Source organism: Ranitomeya variabilis, chromosome 3 (genome assembly GCF_051348905.1).
Source record: "Ranitomeya variabilis isolate aRanVar5 chromosome 3, aRanVar5.hap1, whole genome shotgun sequence".
NCBI classification, from domain to species: Eukaryota; Metazoa; Chordata; class Amphibia; order Anura; family Dendrobatidae; genus Ranitomeya; species Ranitomeya variabilis.
The window spans coordinates 788,616,163-788,639,781 of record NC_135234.1 but is presented as its reverse complement, the minus strand read 5'-3'; the positions used below and the strand labels follow the sequence as shown (position 1 = coordinate 788,639,781).

The window sequence follows — 23,619 nt, the reverse complement described above, 5'->3', positions numbered from 1 at the left end:
AATACATAAGAGTACAACAACATGTCAAAAAAAGAAACAAGCACAAGCCATTAGGCTAACAGGTTGGGTGCTGTGTCCCCCAATGAGTGGCTCGGGGAAAAGGATTTTATGGTGAGTACACAAAAAGCTCTGTTTCTCCTTAGCCTAGTTGGGGGATACAGGACCATGGAACGTCCCAAAGCAGTCACTGGGTAGGAAACAACAACCGAAAACATCAGGCTTCACGTAACAACTGTCTAGATGTGTGCCACCACAGCCTGCAGAATTTTTCCCCGCATACTACTAATAATCTTTATATAGCGCCAACATATTCTGCAGCGCTTTACAGCTTAACAGTTTCAAACACAACAGTCATAAGTAACAACATTAACAAGACAATAATTAAAGCAAATCAGCCAAAGTTTGAGTATGACCCATTATAGTGCTTCGAGAAAGTATGTAGGCTGGATCAAGTTGCGGCTTTACAGACCTGCTCCACCAATGCCGAATGGCCCAAGAAGCACCCACTGACCGAGTGGAGTGTGCTCTGATGCCCGTTGGGATAGGCTTACCTCTGATGCTGTAGGACTCCTGAATGATGGAACGAATCCATGTAGCCATCATTGCCTTCGAAACGGCTAGACCCTTCCTGTGACCCTCAGGAACACGAACAAGAAATCCGACCTTTGGAAGGACACCATCCTCGAGATATACCTTCTCAGAGCTCTGACTACATCCAGAGTATGGAAAGCCTTTTCCATCATGTGGACTGGAGTCGGACAAAATGAAAGAAGAACAGCGTCCTCATTAAGTTGAAAGGATGAGACAACCTTGGGCAAAAAGGATAGGGACGGCCTGAGGACAACCTTGTCCAGATGGAAAATAAGGAAAGGCGCCCGACAGGACAGAGCAGCTAGCTCCGAAACCCGCCTTACTGATGTGATTGAAACAAGAAAAACAACTTCCAGGATAGCAAGGTGAGCAAAATGTCCTGAAGCGGTTCAAAAGGAGCTTCCTGTAAGACTAAAAGGACAAAGTTAAGGTCCCATAGGTCTAAAGGCATGCGATAGGGGGGGGGGAAGCACATGTGTAACCCTCTAAATGAATGTCTTCACCTGAGGTATTGTTGCAATCCTTCGTTGGAATAAGACCGATAAGGCGGATATCTGGCCCTTGACCGAGCCGAGCGCCAGGCCTGAGACCAGGCCGTTCTGTAGGAGCTCCAAAATGGTGGGAATAGAGAAGAGGAGGGGGAAGACTTCCACGAGCCTTGAACCAAGCAAAACATGTCTTCCAGGTACGGTGATAAATGTGTACCGACGCAGGCTTACAAGCACTGATCATTGTGGACGTGACCCGTTGTAAAAAACCAGCCTGGGCCAGAATCCAGGATTCATCGGCCAAGTCGTTAAACACAGGGCCGCCGTGTTCTGGTGGTGAATCAGTCCCTGGGAGAGCAGATCTGAACGAACCAGCAGTTGCCAGGGTACATCGGCGACGAGGCACACCAACTCTGCGAAACACAACCGGCATGGCCAATCCGAAGCGACCAGGATCACTGGAACCCCTTCCGCCTTGAACTTCCAGATGACTCTCGGAAGAAGCGGCAGCGGGGGAAAAACGTACAGAAAACGGAACTGGCGCCACAAAAGAACCAGAGCACCCGCTCCTATGGCTCTTGGAACTCAAGACAGAGCTAAAAACCTGGAGACTTTGACGTTCAGTCTGGACGCCATCAGATCCACATCCGGGGTCCCCCAAAAAAGACAGATATGTTGGAAGTTCCCACTCCCCCGAGGCGAGACCCTGGCGGCTGAGGAAGTCTGCCGCCCAGTTTTCCAAGCCTGGTATGTGCACTGCTGAGAATGCGAGTTACTACACACATGGCCTCCCTGCTGCGGGTATCCCCTTGATGCTTGATGTATGCCACAGCCGTGGTGTTGTCCGATCGAATTCGGATTGGGTGACCAGCTAGGAGATAATGAAACTGCAGTAGCGCTAGCCATATCGCTCGGATTTCCAAGACATTGATTGGCAGTTTCGATTACTGAGATGACCAGCAGCCCTGAGCGGTGTGGTGACAAAAAACTGCTCCCCAGCCCAGAAGACTGGCATCTGTAGTCACCACTAGCCATTGGACCGGCAAAAAGGATTTTCCCTGGTTGAGGGAAGAACTCAATGTCCACCCTCTGAGAGTTTGCCTGACCCGCGGGGATAGGCGGCACCGGCAGTCGAGGAAGAAAGGGTTCCTGTCCCAAGCGGCTAGAAGAGCATGCTGTAGGGGCCGGAGGTGCATCTGTGCTAAAGGAACCGCTTCCAATGCTGTCACCATTTTCTAGAGTACCCTCATCGCAAAGGGGATGGAATGAGGGGATAACTGAAAAAGTGTGGGGGGCTCCTTGCTGAAGGGCTAGGACCTTGTCTTGAGGGAGAATCACCAACCCTCGCGAGGTGTCCAGGGTCATGCCTCAAAAGGGGATATCTGCTGAGCTGGAACGGGGGAAGACTTGGCTAAGTTTATCAGCCAACCTAGACGAGAAAGAGTATCTCAAGTGATACGAACGGACTCCGTGCAGTCGTGGAAAGACGGACCCTTGACCAAGAGTTCGTCCAGACAGGGCAGGACGACCAGGCCCCGAGAGTGCAGAATGGACATGACAGCCGCCCTGTGAAAACCCTGGGAGTAGTAGCGAGGCCGAAGGGCAAGGCTGTGAATTGAAAATGCTGTTCGCGAATGGTGAAACGCAGGAACTTTTGGGGGTGGGGGAATCGGGATGTCCAGGTAAGCATATCGAATAATTGATGGATGCTAGAAACTCCCCTTTTTCACTTGAGGTTATGACCGAACGAAGAGACTCCATGTGGAAATGACGGACCTTGACAAACTTGTTTAGAAGTTTGAGGTCTAGTATGGGTCTCACTTTTCTGTCCTTTCTTGGGACAACTACCGTATATACTCGAGTGTAAGCCGAGATTTTCAGCCCAAATTTTTGGGGTGAAAGTGCCCCTCTCGGCTTATACTCGAGTCACGGTCAGCGGGTGAGGGGGAGAGAGGATTGTCGCATACTCACCTAGTCCCGGCGCTCCTGACGCTGTCCCTGCCTGTCACACTGTCGTCGGGTGCCGCAGCTCTTCCCCTGTTCAGCAGTCACGTGGGACCGCTCATTAAAGTTATGAATATGGACTCCACTCCCATAGGGGTGGAGCCGCATATTCATTTCTCTAATCAGCGGTGCCAGTGACCGCTGACAGAGGAAGAGGCTGCGGCACCCGAAGACAGTGTGACAGGCAGGGACAGCGTCAGGAGCGCCGGGACTAGGTGAGTATTTTATATTCACCTGTCCACGTTCCAACCGCCGGGCGCCGCTCTGTCTTCCCGTCCTCTGGCTCTGACTGTTCAGGTCAGAGGGCGCGATGACGCATATAGTGTGCGCGCCACCCTCTGCCTGAACAGTCAGTGCAGAGAGACGCCGGGACGCTGAGGAGCTGCAAGCAAGAGAGGTGAGTATGTGTTTTTTTTTTTTTTTTTATTGCAGCAGCAGCGTTATATATGGCACAGATTTATATGGCACATCTATGGGGCAACAATGAACAGTGCAGAGCATATATGGCACAGCTTTATAAGGAGCATCTATGGGGCAATAATGAACAGTGCAGAGCATATATGGCACAGCTTTATAAGGAGCATCTATGGGGCCATAATGAACGGTGCAGAGCATTGTATATGGGGCACAGATTTATATGGAGCATCTATGGGGCCATAATGAACGGTGCAGAGCATTATATGTGGCACAGCTTTATGTGGAGCATCTATGGGGCAATAATCAACGGTATGGAGCATTATATATGGCACAGCTTTATATGGAACCTCCTTTGGGGCAATAATGAACGGTATGGAGCATCTGTTTTTATTTTTGAAATTCACCGGTAGCTGCTGTATTTTCCACCCTAGGCTTATACTCGAGTCCATAAGTTTTCCCAGTTTTTTGTGGCAAAATTAGGGGGGGGTCGGCTTATACTCGGGTCGGCTTATACTCGAGTATATACGGTAATAGGTTGGAGTAGAATCCCTCAAACCTTTTGTTTCCCGGCACCGGAACAATGACGCCATTGCGGCGCAAAGAGTCTATGGCTCGGGAAAGAGTCTTTGCCCTTGATGCTGGAAGTTGGGAAGGAAAGAAACGAGTCGGGGGATTCGAAGAAAAATCGATTTTGTATCCGGAACACACCAGGTCTGTGACCCATTCGTCGTGAACGACTGAGAGCCAGACCTGGTGAAACAGAAGTAGGTGACCGCTTACCCTGCTGGTGTCGACTGGATAACCCCATGAGTCATTGGGAGGAAAATCTGTGGGACCTAGTTCCCTTAAATCCAGACTGTTTGGTCTGGCCCTTCCATTACTGATTGGACCTAAAGGATGCCTGGGGTCCTCTGTTCGCGCGAGGAGAGCGTCCTGATCCTGAAGAGGTAGTGGGATTGGACCAATCCGGATTGGCGAGAAAGGATCGGAAACGGATTTGTTGTTGACGCCGAAAAGGACACCTAAGCCTCTGCTGGGGAAGAAATTTGCTCTTTCCTCCCGTACCGTCCGAGATAAGCTGATCCAGTTTCTTTCCAAACAAACACCCACACTAGTAAGGAAGAGATGTCAGACTTTTTTGATGCAGAATCTGCCTTCCATTCTCTGAGCCATAAAGATCTTCTGATCGTGATGGCATTTGCCGCCGATAGAGTCGCACAGTTGGCCACATCCAAAGAAGCGTGTACCAGGTAATCTCCTGCCTGAGAAATATGGCTAGCCAGCTGCGCTGCTCCTGGAGGAAGATTACTGCTCTGAATAGAATTAGCCAAGGTCTCCGACAAAGAAACCATTGCTTTACCTACCCACACGGCAGCGAAGGAAGGATATAGAGCCGCACCTGAGACATCGAAGACAGATCGAGCCAAATTTTCTATCTGGTAGTCTGTGGGATTTTTAATAGATGATCTGTCCGGCAGGGATAGAAGGGTTTTGGATGCCAGGTGAGAGACTGGCGGGTCTACTGCAGGGGACTTGGCCCAATCCTTTCTGAGATCTGCTGAGAAAGGGTACTTCGCCTCAAGCGGTTTTTGTCTTGTAAAGCACTTATCCGGTCGCTCCCTGTGTAGATTAGCTATATCCCGAAACTCCGGGTGAATGGTTAATGTTCTATGAGGACGCTTAGCTTTTTTGAAGCACACAGCGTGATCCGGCACAGAGCTGGAGTCTTAATCAACCTCCAGATTTTGGTTGACGGCCTCAGAGAATCAACAGTCCTCTGAAAGTCTGGCGAAACGGGATCTAAGGAGACGTCCGATTCATACTCAGAATAGAGTTCACTACCAACATTTGTTGAGGGAGAACGAGAAATGGAGCTCAGAGACGCCATGGCACGTGAGTGTACGTGGGACGTACTGCGGATCAATTTCCTAGACGCTTGTACATTTCTAGATTGTGTGCTGCCCCTGCTAGCCCGAGAAAAAAAAAAATCCTCCTCCAAGATGGCGCCATCTGTGCATGTGCAGTGGCAGCTATCGGATCTCCTCTATAGACACAAATAGATGCTACTGCGCAGGTGCCATTTTAAAATGGATTTTTTTTTGAGGGATCAGTGATCTGTCAGCAGTCTGCATTATGAATACCTAATCAGACCACCAGATGAAGCCCCCCACCCCTGGGCACGAGCAGATCATTCACTCAAAACTGAAAATGAAGATTCCACAACAACCACAAGACGGATTCCATCACCAGCGGCACTTTAAGCCCCTTCCTGGGTCCCTGTAAGGACACAAGGAACGGTCTTTCCTCCAGGCCTCTGTAACAGACAGTTATCTTCTAAAAAATACCAGAACGAGGGTGCCACCCTAGATCGAGAAAATAATTTTTCATATAGAACTAACAAATATGGCTACATAGCGTGGAATATGATAGTAATAGTGGTGATGATAATAATAATAATACTAGTAGTACCGCTATGTAGTGTGATAGTATCTGTTAAGGGAGCAAGACTGTCCTTCACTATTAATCGGGAAAATTAGCCAAAGAAAAAAACAGAAATAAAAAAACCAGAGTAGTTAATATAAAATCATGAAGATTTTATTAAGTAATAATACATCAGATTTATAACATGAATAGAGCAAATGCAATAGAAAATAATATTTAAAATGTATAAAGGGCGCACCTAACCATTAGAAATTCTATATTTAGCAGTTGCCACATATAACGTGCAAAAGACGTAGTAAAAAATAGTAAAAAAAATATAAATGTATAAAAAAATAATTTAATAACCACTAATGGGCACCGCTGACAGTGATCTCATGCAGAAAATGCTAGTGTGCAAACAGTGTGCAAGCCAAAGTACATATGCAAGAGAGTTGAAATAGTAATTAGGCTGAACTGTACAAAAATACCACTAGGTGTCGCTGTTGATAACAGAAAGTGTTGGCACACGGGAAAAGAGATTGATAGTAATAAGAAAACATAATGCGGTCATGATAGACATGTACTTACTATGCTCTTAAGATCCCGGTTTCCTGGATGGTGCCCTCCCCAACGCGCGTTTCGGCATGCTGCCTTCGTCAGGCGCCATCCAGGAAATTGGGATCTTAAGAGCATAGTAAGTACATGTCTATCATGACCGCATTATGTTTTCTTATTACTATCAATCTCTTTTCCCGTGTGCCAACACTTGCTGTTATCAACAGCGACACCTAGTGGTATTTTTGTACAGTTCAGCCTAATTACTATTTCAACTCTCTTGCATATGTACTTTGGCTTGCACACTGTTTGCACACTAGCATTTTCCGCATGAGATCACTGTGTCAGCGGTGCCCATTAGTGGTTATCACATTTTTTATGCATTTATATTTTTTTTTTACTATTTTTTACCACGTCTTTTGCACGTTATATGTGGCAACTACTAAATATAGAATTTCTAATGGTTTGGTGCGCCCTTTATACATTTTAAATATTATTTTCTATTGCATTTGCTCTATTCATGTTATAAATCTGATGTATTATTACTTAATAACATTTTCATGATTTTATATTAACTACTCTGGACTTTTTGATTGGGTTTTTTTTCCTCTGTTTTTTCTTTAGATATCTTCTAACTACACATCTTTTAACATCTGGAGTTTGAAGTTTCTCTTCCTTCTGATTATTTAGACTATAGAAGGATGATGGAACAAGGCTTTCCTTCCTTTTTAAAAAAAAAACAGTAGAGAAGTTTGGTGCCGCTGTAATCGTCCGGAGAATCTTATTGTCAGGTCATTTCACTGCACACGGTACGTTGTAAAACAAACAAACAAAAAGAAAACTACAAAATTATGGCAGAATTTTTTTTTCCCCACCATTTTCCCCCCACTAGGAATTACTTTCCGATTCATCAGTACATTTTATGGTAAAATGAATGGTGTCATTCAACACTACAACTCATCCTGCAATGAACAAGTCCTCGTACGGATATATTGATGGAGAAATTAAAAAAAGGGTTTTGTTGTTTTTTTAATACTAAAAGTACAAAAATTAAAATTGTGTCAGGAACCATAAGGGTTAGGGGCCACCTCTGCCGCACCTGTAATTCTGTTTAGCAGACTTGATGCAATCAATGAACTGTGGGATCTCGTAGTTCACTAAGGTCTTGAGCTGCCCGTCGCCTACTCCGTCTCTGTAGATGATGATGCGCTGCGGCAGGTTTCCTTCGTTAGTCTTGGTCCATGCGTGCAGCGCCGCTAAAGAGAAAGAAAGGACATAAAGACAGAAAAAAATCATAATGGCATCGTGATACCAGTAAATAAGGCAGCCCACAGGCGCACTGAAATTCTGCTATAGGCCACAGACATCGGATCGGTGGGGATCAGACACCCCTGCATCAGATGTGTGCAGCGCCGTATACGTGTTTGTTCTGCACATTTGGAACTTTTTATTATATTTTTTACCTTGCATACAAACTTTTAGGCCATCGACAATCTCTTGTCTCTGATCCTGGACGACGCATCGGGAAAACCAGCTAAAATAGAAAGGTCAGAGGTTACTTAGGGCTCACTCAGAATAAGGCCGCCATCTCATAGGCTGCTATGGGCCTACAAGACATCAGGGGCACAATGGCATCAGTGCCGGCCCACTCTGGGGTGCGGGGCTGAGGGGCACGGAGGCTGTAGACCGTGGGGGCAATTAGTTTATTCTGGGGGCTGCGTACAATGGTGGCTGTATCCGGAGGGGGCGCTCAGGGTCCTTGCTCCAGTTCTCTGCATTAGCCGGAGTGAGGAGCCAGCAATGTATGAGGAACCCGGACGTGGCGGATACATTACCGAGTCATTTGCTTGTTCGTGCTCGCGACAAAGCCAGCAATAGATCTCCTCCCCTGCAGGGTGTCGTGGTAGCAATCAATCCCAATAATTATTGCTTTATCCAGCTGAGGAAAAAAAAAAAAAATATGTGTATTATGTAAATATATATATATATATATATATATATATATATATATATATATATATATATATATATATATATATATATATATATATATATCTTGAGAAAGGCTCAGGTGGAGACGAAACGTCGCCCAGAACAGTGGGTTGATAAAACGTTCCACATTTTCATTGAAGGAATTGAACTTTTATTTTGAAAATATATTGGTCAGCGACCAGCTGATTGGTCAGCGACGGGCACAGTCCGGCCGCGAATTCGCCCCTCCATACTCCCCTCCAGTCAGTGCTCACACAATGGCTGCATTACACCGTGTTATGCCGCTGTGTAACGCAGTCCATTAACACTGCTATTAACCCTGTGTGCCTATGGGGCATCAATAGTAAAAAGATCTAATGTTAAAAAAAAAAAATAAATTATATACTCACCTTCTGGTGCCTTTGCCGCTCCTCACGACGCTCCGGGCCATGCACTGCGCTCTCGCGAGATGATGACGTAGCGGTCTTATGAGACCGCTACGTCATCATCTCACGAGACCACAATGCATTCTTGGGACCTGAGGGTCGCGAGGAGCATCACTAAATTAGAATTCAGTAGGTGCATGTGCATCATTTGTATTGCGTTCGGACCATAAGCAGTGCTGGCTTCTCCCCTTATTTTTCTTTAGCATCGCTAAACGCCTGGCCTGGATCCGGGGGCCGCCGGAAGGTGAGTATATAACTATTTTTTATTTTAGTTCTTTTTTTTTTTTTTTTTTTTTAAACAGGGATATGGTGCCCACATTGCTATATGCTACTTGGCTGTGGTATATTTCTCTGCTGTAATTGTGCATCACGAATCGTGGTATGTGTTAAAGAGGAGGGCCCACTGAGACTCTTTCGCCCGGGGCTCTCAAAAACCTGGAGCCGGCCCTGGCTTCACTGATTGGTCACGTCCGGCCGCCCGCGAATTGGGGCGGAATTTGTACCACGCTTCGCTAATTGGTCGCGCCCGGCCGAATCCTGTGTATAAATTGCATTATTCTGAAAACTTCATAAATAAACTACATACATATTCTAGAATACCCGATGCGTTTGAATCGGGCCACCATCTAATGTGTATATATCTCTATATATCTAAAGACAGAGAGAGAGAGAGAGAGAGAGAGAGAGAGAGAGAGAAAAAAAGCCAACCAGCACTCCTAATGTGAACACGTGCAAAGTTGCAAACTGCATCATATAGATAAAAAAAACACAGCCGCACATGTGCATGACTCATGTACTGCTGTGTAATATATATATATATATGTATATATATATATATATATATATATATATATATATATATACATATATATATATATATATATACATACACACACACACACATACACACACATACATATATACACAGTACAGGCCAAAAGTTTGGACACACCTTCTCATTTAAAGATTTTTCTGTATTTTCATGACTATGAAAATTGTAAATTCACACCGAAGGCATCAAAACTATGAATTAACACATGTGGAATTATTTACTTAACAAAAAAAGTGTGAAATAACTGAAATTATGTCTTATATTCTAGGTTCTTCAAAGTAGCCACCTTTTGCTTTGATGACTGCTTTGCACACTCTTGGCATTCTCTTGATGAGCTTCAAGAGGTAGTCACTGGGAATGGTTTTCACTTCACAGGTGTGCCCTGTCAGGTTTAATAAGTGGGATTTCTTGCCTTATAAATGGGGTTGGGACCATCAGTTGTGTTGCGCAGAAGTCTGGTGGATACACAGCTGATAGTCCTACTGAATAGACTGTTAGAATTTGTATTATGGCAAGAAAAAAGCAGCTAAGTAAAGAAAAACAAGTGGCCATCATTACTTTAAGAAATGAAGGTCAGTCAGTCTGAAAAATTGGGAAAACTTTGAAAGTGTCCCCAAGTGCAGTGGCAAAAACCATCAAGCGCTACAAAGAAACTGTCTCATATGAGGACCGCCCCAGGAAAGGAAGACCAAGAGTCACCTCTGCTTCTGAGGATAAGTTTATCCGAGTCACCAGCCTCAGAAATCGCAGGTTAAAAGCAGTTCAGATTAGAGACCAGGTCAATGCCACACAGAGTTCTAGCAGCAGACACATCTCTACAACAACTGTTAAGAGGAGACTTTGTGCAGCAGGCCTTCGTGGTAAAATAGCTGCTAGGAAACCACTGCTAAGGACAGGCAACAAGCAGAAGAGACTTGTTTGGGCTAAAGAACACAAGGAATGGACATTAGACCAGTGGAAATCTGTGCTTTGGTCTGATGAGTCCAAATTTGAGATCTTTGGTTCCAACCACCGTGTCTTTGTGCGACGCAGAAAAGGTGAACGGATGGACTCTACATGCCTGGTTCCCACTGTGAAGCATGGAGGAGGAGGTGTGATGGTGTGGGGGGGCTTTGCTGGTGACACTGTTGGGGATTTATTCAAAATTGAAGGCATACTGAACCAGCATGGCTACCACAGCATCTTGCAGCGGCATGCTATTCCATCCGGTTTGCGTTTAGTTGGACCATCATTTATTTTTAAACAAGACAATGACCCCAAACACACCTCCAGGCTGTGTAAGGGCTATTTGTCCAAGAAGGAGAGTGATGGGGTGCTACGCCAGATGACCTGGCCTCCACAGTCACCAGACCGGAATCCAATCGAGATGGTTTGGGGTGAGCTGGACCGCAGAGTGAAGGCAAAAGGGCCAACAAGTGCTAAGCATCTCTGGGAACTCCTTCAAGATTGTTGGAAGACCATTCCCGGTGACTACCTCTTGAAGCTCATCAAGAGAATGCCAAGAGTGTGCAAAGCAGTCATCAAAGCAAAAGGTGGCTACTTTGAAGAACCTAGAATATAAGACATAATTTCAGTTGTTTCACGCTTTTTTGTTAAGTATATAATTCCACATGTGTTAATTCATAGTTTTGATGCCTTCAGTGTGAATGTACAATTTTCATAGACATGAAAATACAGAAAAATCTTTAAATGAGGTGTGTCCAAACTTTTGGTCTGTACTGTGTATATATATATATTATATATATATATATATATATATATATATATATATATATATATATATATATATATAATCTAGATACATTATATAATGGCAATAATGTAACATTATTTAATGTAACTGTCTTGAAAAGTTGCAGGTCGCACCCAGGTGTTAATGTGTATTTTCCTGAGACAAGTAGACTTCTGTCTCTAACCTCACCAGGGGGTCCTGCTGGAGGCCAAGAAGAAAGGTAACATTTGATATCTCCTAGCTCTTGAAAGAGATGTTAACTACGGCCTGATAGTATCTCTGTGACAGCTGTTACACAAAGGATCTCAAGAGAAAAGAATATATTGATTGGGGGGGCGCGGCCGTGGACCAATCAACATACAAGCAATTATGATATTAACCTGAGGGGCTGGTCTAGAAACCTGACCTCCAGACCAAAGCTATAAATTAGACCTGTATACCTAAAAAACGTGTTCACATGTGAGGGCAGCCTGAGACGCTCATGTGTTCCACCAACTCCATTCACCCCCCTTTCCTCAGGGAGCACAAAGCAAACTACCAGTTAGATGATTTCTGTAAGTTTTCTCCTGTTTATTTTTATACTGTTTAGCATAAGTTGTCTTTATTATCATATTTTTATACCTTTTCTTACTGTAAGCACTGAACCTTTTTTGTATTAAAGTATAAAACTTTAACAAGTTGAACCTTGAATGTTCTAAAAGAATCCATAGCCTAAGGTGTGTGAGCCTTATGAGTGGTAGTATTAATATTTCCGAGACTCATCGCCCGTGTGTTCGATGAGTGGTGGCAGCATGTATGAGCGGGTGTGTGTCCTGGGTCTGTGTGTGATTTATGCTCCCATTAGAGCATAGGACAGAGGTTGAATGCTGGACTGAGAGTGGGGAGACAGATTAACCCTTGCAGGCACAGCCCAAGTCACGTGCTGAGAGCGGGCACGTGACGAATTAGTTACACTGTGAAGGGTTAAACTAAGAAAAATTAAAGGCTTCATTTTGTGCTTTTCGACTCCATTTTGCTGTTTTGAGATAAATTCTGTTACTAGGCTAAAGTTCATTGTTGTTATGAGACCTTGACAATTTGAAAATCACTGACTCAACCATGAAGGGTCACTCCAGATCCTCCCTCAACAGCTTGGCGCCCAAAAGTGGGGTCCCCAAACAGGGACGCCTCTGCCCCCCGGAGGACAACAAGACAAAGGACCCTCGGACCAGACACAGGCACTGGAAAATTGGGACTGATCATCCCCCACAACAACCACGGTGAGTTGGCAGTTATACTGTTCAGACTGACTGGTGTGGTTTTCCTGTGTTTGTTGCTGCAAAGAGGATGTGAGGTTGTCCCCGATGGTGGGGTGATTCTTTGGTGGAATCATATAGAGGTGTAGTTCCGTTGGGGGCCCAGTGTTCGAACCGTACCTCATAAGGGACGGACACTCCGGATTGACCAGTGATTGTAACGCTCTTTTTAGTCAAAATATCCTGAAATCTTGATCACTGTTAGAATCAGGCATGGTGAGGTGATGGAAGATTGGGTAGGATACGTACCTCAGGAATATATACATTGCGTGCAGAACTATTAGGCAAGTTATATTTTGATCACATGATACTTTTTATACATGTTGTCCTACTCCAAGCTGTTCAGGCTTGAGAGCCAACTACAAATTAAGTAAATCAGGTGATGTGCATCTCTGTAATGAGGAGGGGTGTTGTCTAATTACATCAACGCCCTATATTAGGTGTGCTTAATTATTAGGCAACTTCCTTTCCTTTGGCAAAATGGATCAGAAGAGAGATTTGACGGGCTCTGAAAAGTCCGAAATTGTGAGATGTCTTGCAGAGGTATGCAGCGGTCTTGAAATTGCCAAACTTTTGAAGCGTGATCACCGAACAATCAAGCGTTTCATGGCAAATAGCCAACAGCATCGCAATAAGCGTGTTGGGCAAAAAAGGCGCAAAATAACTGCCCATGAATTGAGAAAAATCAAGCTTGAAGCTGCCAAGATGCCATTTGCCACCAGTTTTGCCATATTTCAGAGCTGCAACGTTACTGGAGTAACAAAAAGTACAAGGTGTGCGATACTCAGGGACATGGCCAAGGTAAGGAAGGCTGAAAACGACCACCTGTGAACAAGAAAAAAGAAATGTCAAGACTGGGCCAAGAAATATCTTAAGACCGATGGGGCCATAAGATCAACATGTTAGGGCATGTTAGGTTAGGCTATGGGTTGAACTAGATGGACTTAAAGTCTTCCTTCAACCTTAATAACTATGATACTATGACTTTTCAAAGGTTTTATGGACTGATGAAATGAGAGTGACTCTTGATGGACCAGATGGATGGGCCAGAGGCTGGATCAGTAAAGGGCAGAGAGCTCCACTCCGACTCAGACGCCAGCAAGGTGGAGGTGGGGTACTGGTATGGGCTGGTATCATCAAAGATGAACTTGTGGGACCTTTTCAGGTTGAGGATGGAGTGAAGCTCAACTCCCAGACCTACTGCCAGTTTCTGGAAGACAACTTCTTCAAGCAGTGGTACAGGAAGAAGTCGGTATCGTTCAAGAAAAACATGATTTTCATGCAGGACAATGCTCCATCACATGCCTCCATCTACTCCACAGCGTGGCTGGCCAGTAAAGGTCTCAAAGAAGAAAAAATAATGACATGGCCCCCTTGTTCACCTGATCTGAACCCCATAGGGAACCTGTGGTCCCTCATAAAATGTGAGATCTACAGGGAGGTAAAACAGTGCACCTCTCGGAGCAGTGTCTGGAGGCTGTGGTGGCTGCTGCACGCAATGTTGGTCGTAAACAGATCAAGCAACTGACAGAATCTATGGATGGAAGGCTGCTGAGTGTCATCATAAAGAAAGGGGGCTATATTAGTCACTCATTTTTAGAGGTTTTGTTTTTGCATGTCAGAAATGTTTATTTCTAAATTTTGTGCAGTGATATTGTTTTTTCTGGTGAAAATAAACAAGTGAGATGGGGATATATTTGGTTTTTATTAAGTTGCCTAATAATTCTGCACAGTAATAGTTATCTGCACAAACAGATATCCTCCTAAGATAGCTAAAACTATAAGGCCATGTTCACACAGTGCGTTTTTTACCGCGGAACCGCGGCGGTTTTGCCGCTGCGGTTCCGCAGCTGTTTTCCATGCAGGGTACAGTACACTGTACCCTATGGAAAACAGGACACACTGTGCACATGGTCCGGAAATTTAAAAAAAAAGCCGTGCTGAATAGCTCCCGGAAAAAAGAAGGAGCATGTCAATTCTTCTTCCTGAACCGCAGCGGTTCTGCACCCATAGACCTCCATTGTGAGGTCAAAATCGCAGTAAAACACGCAGATCAAAAATATATCTGCGTGTTTTACTGCGGTTTGATGTGCAGAACCGCTGCTGCAGGAAGTGCGGGGGAGCGGGCGGAAGTGCGGGGCCGGAAGTGCGTGGGCGGAGAGACATGGAGGCATACCGTCGCATGGGGATCGTGTCGGCCGTTTGATTGATTTGGTATATGTGTGTGTGTGTGTGTGTGTGTGTGTGTATGTGTGTGTATGTGTGTGTGTGTGTGTGTGTGTGTGTGTGTGTGTGTGTGTGTGTGTGTGTGTGTGTGTGTGTGCGCGCGCGCGCGCGCGCGCGCGTGTCCCCATGCGACGATAGTGCCTCCATTGTGCTAAGTCGCCGTATGGACTACTACTCCCATCCGGTATTAGGATGGGAGAGTTGTCCCTGTGTCCGGCGACTTAGCACAATAGTAAAGTTACACAAAACACCTACACACAATACACATACATGACACACAGTACAGTACATACAACACATAACATAGAGTATATACTCACCAACAGCACACTTGTAGGCGAAGCCCTCGATCCTCCAGGAAAAAAATCACAAAATAATAAACCAAATCCATACTCCCTGTCCGCAGAATCCATAAAACGAGTGTCCCACGCCGATCGGCTGCTCTCCGGCAATATACTGCCAGGAGCGAAGCTCCTAGCAGTGTATCGCGTACTGTCCCGGAGCTCAATGACTCCGGCGTCTCGGTTAACAGCAGTACAGCTGCGTTGAACTTTCCCACGCAGCACTGCCGTTAAGCGAGAGAGCCGGGGTCAATGACCGCCGGTAAACTCGCGCATGCGCAGTGACACACCGACAGGAACTATGGCTCCTGTCAGTGTGTTGCTGCATCCGTGGAGAGCAGACATATCTCTGGATGTGTCTGTTCTCCATGGAAAATCTTCGTGGGATACGTGGCACTTAAATACGTGGCACTTAAATACGTGACACGTGTCACTTATACGTGATACGTGTCACTTAAATACGTGGCACGTGGCACTGAAATACGTGGCACGTGGCACTGAAATACGTGGCACGTGGCACTTAAATACGTGGCACTGAAATACGTGATACGTGGCACTTAAATACGTGGCACTTAAATACGTGATACGTGGCACTGAAATACGTGGCACTGAAATACGTGGCACTGAAATACGTGGCACTGAAATACGTGGCACTGAAATACGTGGCACGTGGCACTGAAATACGTGGCACGTGGCACTGAAATACGTGGCACGTGGCACTGAAATACGTGGCACTGAAATACGTGGCACGTGGCACTGAAATACGTGGCACGTGGCACTGAAATACGTGGCACTTAAATACGTGGCACTTAAATACGTGGCACGTGGCACTTAAATACGTGGCACGTGGCACTTAAATACGTGGCACGTGGCACTTAAATACGTGGCACGTATCACGTGGCACTGAAATACGTGATACGTGGCACTTAGGCTATGTTCACATTTGCGTTGTGCGCCGCAGCGTCGGCGCCGCAACACACAACGCAAAGTAAAACGCAGCAAAACGCATGCACAACGCTGCGTTTTGCGCCGCATGCGTCCTTTTTTCGATTGATTTTGGACGCAGCAAAAATGCAACTTGCTGCGTCCTCTGCGCCCGGATGCGTGCGCTGCAGTGACGCATGCGGCGCAAAACGCGGAGCGCTGTCATTCAAAACACGTCCACTCATTTTGGTGTTTAGTCCCAAAATGGAGGATGGAAGAAGAAAAGGGTTGGACAAGGAAATGACATCATTTCCCCCCCCCCCCCCCCACTGCAGTAAACTTTATTTCTGTCAAACACAGACAATCTGCAGACAAAACTGCATCAAAAAACGCACTAAAAAACGCACTAAAAAACGCACCAAAAAACGCACCAAAAACGCACCAAAAAACGCACCTGCGTTTTCTGCAGAGACCTGCAGTTTCAGTCAGGAAAAAAAAAGGATGGAAATCCTGAACGTGTGAACATAGCCTAAAAGCCCCACTCCAACTTCCAAAAATATTAAGCTTTGATATTTACGAGTCTTTTGGGCTGATTGAGAACATAGGTGTTGATCAATAATAAAAATAATCCTCTAAAATACAACTTGCCTAATAATTCTACAATATAATATATACCGTATATACTCGAGTATAAGCTGAGATTTTCAGCCCACTTTTTTGGGCTGAAATTGCCCCTCTCGGCTTATACTCGAGTCATACCCGGGGGTCGGCAGGGGAGGGGGAGCGGGGGCTGTCTAAAAATACTCACCTAGTCCAGGCGTGGTCCCTGCAGGTCCCTGTCTTCCCCAGCGCCGGCAGCAGCAGCTTCAGCGTCTTCCTGCACTGAGCGGTCACATGGTCCCGCTCATTACAGTAAATGAATATTCGGCTCCACCTCCCATAGGGGTGGAGCCGCATAGTCATTACTGTAATCAGCGGGACCATGTGACCGCTGAGTACAGGATGAAGCGCTGCAGCGTCGGGGAAGCGGGATCTACACAGCGGCAGGACCAGGTGAGTATACGGGGAGGGGAGCGCTGCGCGATAGTCACCTGCTCCTCGTTCCGGGCGCCGATCTGTCTCCAGCAGTGACGCTGAGGTCAGAGGGCGCGGTGACGCGGTCAGTGCGCGCCCTCTGCTGAACGTCAGTGCTGGAGACAGATCGGCGCCCGGAACGAGGAGCAGGTGACTATTGAAAGTGCCGGGGGCCTGAGCGACGGAGAGGTGAGTATGTGATTTATTATTTTATCGCAGCAAATGGGGCAAGTGTCTGTATGGAGCATCTATGGGGCCATAACGTTCCTGCAGCACTATATGGGGCCATAACGTACCTGCAGCACTATATGGGGCCATAACGTACCTGCAGCACTATATGGGGCCATAACATTCCTGCAGCACTATATGGGGCCATAACATTCCTGGAGCACTATATGGGGCCATAACATTCCTGGAGCACTATATGGGGCCATAACATTCCTGGAGCACTATATGGGGCCATAACATTCCTGGAGCACTATATGGGGCCATAACATTCCTGGAGCACTATATGGGGCCATAACATTCCTGGAGCACTATATGGGGCCATAACATTCCTGCAGCACTATATGGGGCCATAACATTCCTGCAGCACTATATGGGGCCATAACATTCCTGCAGCACTATATGGGGCCATAACATTCCTGGAGCACTATATGGGGCCATAACATTCCTGCAGCACTATATGGGGCCATAACATTCCTGCAGCACTATATGGGGCCCTAACATTCCTGCAGCACTATATGGGGCCATAACATTCCTGCAGCACTATATGGGGCCATAACATTCCTGCAGCACTATATGGGGCCCTAACATTCCTGCAGCACTATATGGGGGCCCTAACATTCCTGCAGCACTATATGGGGCCATAACATTCCTGCAGCACTATATGGGGGCCCTAACATTCCTGCAGCACTATATGGGGACCATAACGTTCCTGCAGCACTATATGGGGCCATAACATTCCTGCAGCACTATATGGGGGCCATAACGTTCCTGCAGCACTATATGGGGCCATAACATTCCTGCAGCACTATATGGGGCCATAACGTTTCTGCAGCACTATATAGGGGCATAATGTTTGTGCAGCACTATATGGGGCAAGTGTCTGTATGGGGCCATAAATAACGTTTGTAGGGCACTACGGCATATGGGGCAAGTGTCTGTATGGAGCATCTTATAGGGCCATAACATTTGTGCAGCACTATAAGGGGCAAATATCTTTATAGAGCATCTTATGGGGCCATAATCAGCATTTGTGCAGCATTATATTGGGCAAATGTGTCTGTAGAGCATCTTATGGGGCCATTATTAACCTTTATGCAGGATTATATGGGGCATATTTTAATATGGAGCATCTTATGGGGCCATAATGAACAGTATGGAGCATTATATGGGGCTCCTGATTCAATATGGATATTCAAAGACACTTAAAGGGAACCTGTCACCTGAATTTGGCGGGACCAGTTTTGGGTCATATGGGCGGGGTTTTCGGGTGTTTGATTCACCCTTTCCTTACCCGCTGGCTGCATGCTGGCCGCAATATTGGATTGAAGTTCATTCTCTGTCCTCCGGAGTACACGCCAGCGCAAGCCAATATTGCCTTGCGCAGGCGTGTACTCCAGAGGACAGAGAATGAACTTCAATCCAATATTGCGGCCAGCATGCAGCCAGCGGGTAAGGAAAGGGTGAATCAAACACCCGAAAACCCCGCCCATATGACCCAAAACTGGTCCCGCCAAATTCAGGTGACAGGTTCCCTTTAACCTACTGATGTCTCAATTAATTTTACTTTTATTGGTATCTATTCTTACTTTTGACATTTACCGGTAGCTGCTGCATTTTCCCCCCTAGGCTTATACTCGAGTCAATAAGTTTTCCCAGTTTTTTGTGGCAAAATTAGGGGGGTCGGCTTATACTCGAGTATATATATATATATATATATATATATATATATATATATATATATATATATACATATATATACACACATATACATATATATATATATACATATATATTTTTCAGCTGAAGAGCGCATAGTAAATATCTGTGGTTAGTTATAGCACCTCACTTCTCTTATTTTCCCATCACGCCTCTCATTTTCTCCCTTACACCCCTCATTTTCCCCCTCACTCCTCTCATTCCCCCCTAACACTTGTCATTTCGACCTCACATCTGTCATTTTCCGATCACTCCACTATTTTCCCTCACTCCTTTTCATTTTCACCTCACACCTCTCATTTTCACCTCAGTATATACATGTTTGTCATCTCCCTTATATATAGTATACACCTGTATGTCTTCTCCTGTATATAGTATATACCTGTATGTCATCTCCCCTGTATATAGCATATACCTGCTGTGTGTCATCTCCCCTGTATATAGTATATACCTGTATGTCATCTCCTCCTATATATAGTATATACCTGTATGTAATCTCCTCCTGTATATAGTATATACCTGTGTGTCATCTCACCTATATATAGTATATATCTGTGTGTCATCTCCTCCTGTATATAGTATATACCTGTATGTCATCTCCTCCTATACATAGCATATACCTGTATGTCATCTCCTCCTGTTTATACTATATACCTGTAGGTAATCTGCTCCTGTATATAGTATATACCTGTGTGTCATCTCCTCCTGTATATAGTATATACCTGTATGTCATCTCCTCCTGTATGTAGTATGTACCTGTATGTCATCTCCTCCTGTATGTAGTATGTACCTGTAGGTCATCTCCTCCTCTATATAGTATATACCTGTGTGTCATCTCCTCCTGTATATAGTATATACCTGTGTGTCATCTCCTCCTGTATATAGTATATACCTGTGTGTCATCTCTCCTGTATATAGTATATACCTGTGTCATCTCCTCTTGCATATAGTATATACCTGTGTGTTATCTCTCCTGTATATAGTATATACCTGTGTGTCATCTCCTCCTGTATATAGTATATACCTGTGTCAGCTCCTCCTGTATATAGTTTATACCTGTGTGTAATCTCCCCTGTATATAGTATATACCTGTGTGTCATCTCCTCCTGTATATCGTATATATCTGTGTCATCTCCTCCTGTATTAGACCTCGTTCACACGTTATTTGCTCAGTATTTTTACCTCAGTATTTGTAAGCTAAATTGGCAGCCTGATAAAATCCCCAGCCAACAGGAAGCCCTCCCCCCTGGCAGTATATATTAGCTCACACATACACATAATAGACAGGTCATGTGACTGACAGCTGCCGTATTTCCTATATGGTACAGTTGTTGCTCTTGTAGTTTGTCTGCTTATTAATCAGATTTTTATTTTTGAAGGATACTACCAGACTTGTGTGTGTTTTAGGGCGAGTTTCATGTGTCAAGTTGTGTGTGTTGAGTTGCGTGTGGCGACATGCATGTAGCAACTTTTGTGAGATGAGTTTTGTGTGGCGACATGCGTGTAGCAACTTTTTGTGTGTCGAGTTGCATGTGACAGGTTAGTGTAGCAAGTTGTGTGCAGCAAGTTTTGCGCATGGCGAGTTTTGCGCGTGGCAACTTTTATGTGTGGTGCGTTTTGAGTATGTGCAAGTTTTGTGTGTTGCAACTTTTGTGCATGTGGCAATTTTTCCGCGTGTGCAAGTTTTGTGTGTGGCGAGTTTTCCATGAGGTGAGTTTTGCACGTGTGGCGAGTTTTGCGTGAGCCTAGTTTTGCATGTGGCGAGTATTGCGCGTGGCGAGTTTTGAGCGGCGACTTTTGTGTTTCGACTTTTATGTGGCGAGGTTGGTGTATGTGTGGTGAAATGTGTGCTGAGGGTGATATGTGTTCAAGTACGTGGTAGTGTGTGGCGCATTTTCTGTGTGTGTTCATATCCCCGTGTGTGGTGAGTATTCCATGTCGGGGCCCCACCTTAGCAACTGTACGGTACATACTCTTTGGCGCCATCGCTCTCACTCTTTAAGTCCCCCTTGTTCACATCTGGCAGCTGTCAATTTGCCTCCAACACTTTTCCTTTCACTTTTTCCCCCATTATGTAGATAGGGGCAAAATTGTTTGGCGAATTGGAACGTGCGGGGTTAAGGTTTCGCCTCACAACATAGCCTATGACGCTCTCAGGGTCCAGACGTGTGACTATGGAAAATTTTGTGGCTGTAGCTGCGATGGGGCAGATGCCAATCCCAGACATACACACATACATACACACATACATACACACATTCAGCTTTATATATTAGATAGATAGATAGATAGATAGATAGATAGATAGATAGATAGATAGATAGAGATATCTATCTCCAGAGGTGTCCGGAGGGCTAGTCTGAGACACCCTCCTCCTTTCACTGAGTACAGCGTTGAATTTTGTGGGGTACAGATAGACCCGGTTGAACAGACTGAACGGCAGCTCCAGTACCGTGCACAACTGATGTAAGGATATTTAGATCTAAAGGAGAATCATGTTTCCATGGAAGAAAAAGAACAGTTTGGATTTGTGTGATGAAGGTTTTGTAGAAATTAATTAAAGTCTGAGAACTGCTGCATTCTGTTTCTGTGTGAAAGACAGAAAATTTCTAAAAGTCTGATGGGAGGGGCAGTCTAACAGCTGCGTGATTGCTTCTGAGTTTCTCCGTTCTGTGTTGAGGAATTCTGTGAGTTCTTATCTCCCGATAAAATCTCGGATGGGAGGGGGCATGTAACTGCACTCAAGATTCTCTGTATATTCTTCTGTCCTTGGTGTAGTACGCGCTGGTAGATCTGTGTTTTGTTTAAAGCAACAGTACTGTATTGAAGTAGAAAGACATATTGTAAGTTGAAGTTGGAAGTAAAATATGGTGCGTAGTTTTAGAAGGAAACTTGTAAGTGATTCACCTGCTTCAAGTTGAGTGATTGATATATAGCAAATTGAGGATCAACAGAGGAAGTGAGTTCTGATTGTTTCTGTTATTGTTACGTTGAAAAAGGAAAGCCGTCTACTACTATGACAAAGACTGGATGTTTTGTGGTGCAAGAAGGAACTGAGAAAGTGACTGAGATTAACGTGCCAGAGAGACAAACAATTAAAAATGATGATTTGGGACAGGGGGGCTCCCTGTTAGATGATATGGCCCCTCCCCAGGAAATCAAGCCTCTCCTCCCGACTAAGCGCCGTGCCCCTCAATCCCAAAGCACCAATATATCCTGGGTTGCCAAAATCCAGTGCGCCCCCACCCTATGATCCTGCCGGGTGGATTTGTGATGTATGCGGAGTTACTAATCCTCAGTGGAGAGAGGTCTGTTACAATTGTGGAGCAAGAAGACCCGGAGTTGTAGCCCCACCTTTCCCTTGCTAAACGCTGACGGCACTTATCAGCCACCGCCAGTCCCTGCTATGCCTAGTATTGCTAGCGGTTAGAAGTATCCACCCCCTCCTACTTTAGTCACCCGCTCAGAGACAGGATACACAGGAGGAGATAGAAGATTTCCAGGAAATGTATTCCAATGTTATTCCTGGACCCCACCGTCATGATGTGCTCTTTAGAATAGGGACAGGGGATCTTAACAACATGTTGGGGCTATAGTGAATGCCGCAGACAACCAACTCCGCCATGCTGGAGGACTGGCTGCAATAATTTCACAGAAAGGCAGACCCATGATACAGGAAGAATCTAATTCATATATACAAACTTATGGCCAGGTAGAAACAAGACAGGTCGCAGCAACCAGAGCAGGACAAATGCCGTGTCAATATGTAATACATGCAGTGGGACCACAATATAATCTACCGACATTCCTAGGTCCCAACAATTACTTACTGAGGCTGTCCAGAACGCAATCCTGTATGCCTCCTCTGTCCCTTCCCCCAGTACGATGCCTCAACGTACAATGGCCATACTATTAATCTCTGCCGGTATCTTTCAATATCCCAGGAAGGATGCCGCCATGGTCATAGTATCAGCAATAGAGCGGTGTATACAGGAAAACCCCATAAAATTGGAGGAGGTCCGATTTGTCCTCGACAGCCACATAACGGCCCATCAGGCAATACAATCTGTAATTGTAACAGAGCCTCCTGCCCCGCTTCTGCAGCAGATGCCTCTTGTGCCCGTACTACCGCCACCTCCTCCTGCCCCCGAGTCAGTAATATCTTTGAAGAAGATGATGTGAAAGCTACTCCTGACAGGCCAAAGTAAACTCCCTTTTCCCCATCCCAAATAAACACCCTTTGCATCCAGTTACCCAATCCAGAAACCTCCCCATGGCCTTTTATAGGCAAATGGCAGCGAATCGAGAGATTTATTCCACTTCCCGAAGAGATCTGTTACACTTGCTCCAAGTGAAGG

General features: G+C 45.4%; 1 protein-coding gene across 4 annotated transcripts in view; it reads right to left on the bottom strand.

Annotated features, from left to right (window-relative positions):
- The window catches only part of LOC143817536 (piwi-like protein 1), a 102,975-nt gene that overhangs the window by 3,128 nt on the left and 76,228 nt on the right, over positions 1 to 23,619 (bottom strand). For all 4 annotated transcript variants that reach the window (XM_077299029.1, XM_077299028.1, XM_077299030.1 and 1 more), the window contains 3 exons: positions 8,312 to 8,415; positions 7,940 to 8,010; positions 7,576 to 7,732 (listed from right to left, as the gene is read on the bottom strand). In XM_077299029.1, the coding sequence (XP_077155144.1) occupies positions 7,576 to 7,732; positions 7,940 to 8,010; positions 8,312 to 8,415 (332 nt within the window). The remainder of the gene's footprint in view (positions 1 to 7,575; positions 7,733 to 7,939; positions 8,011 to 8,311; positions 8,416 to 23,619) is intronic.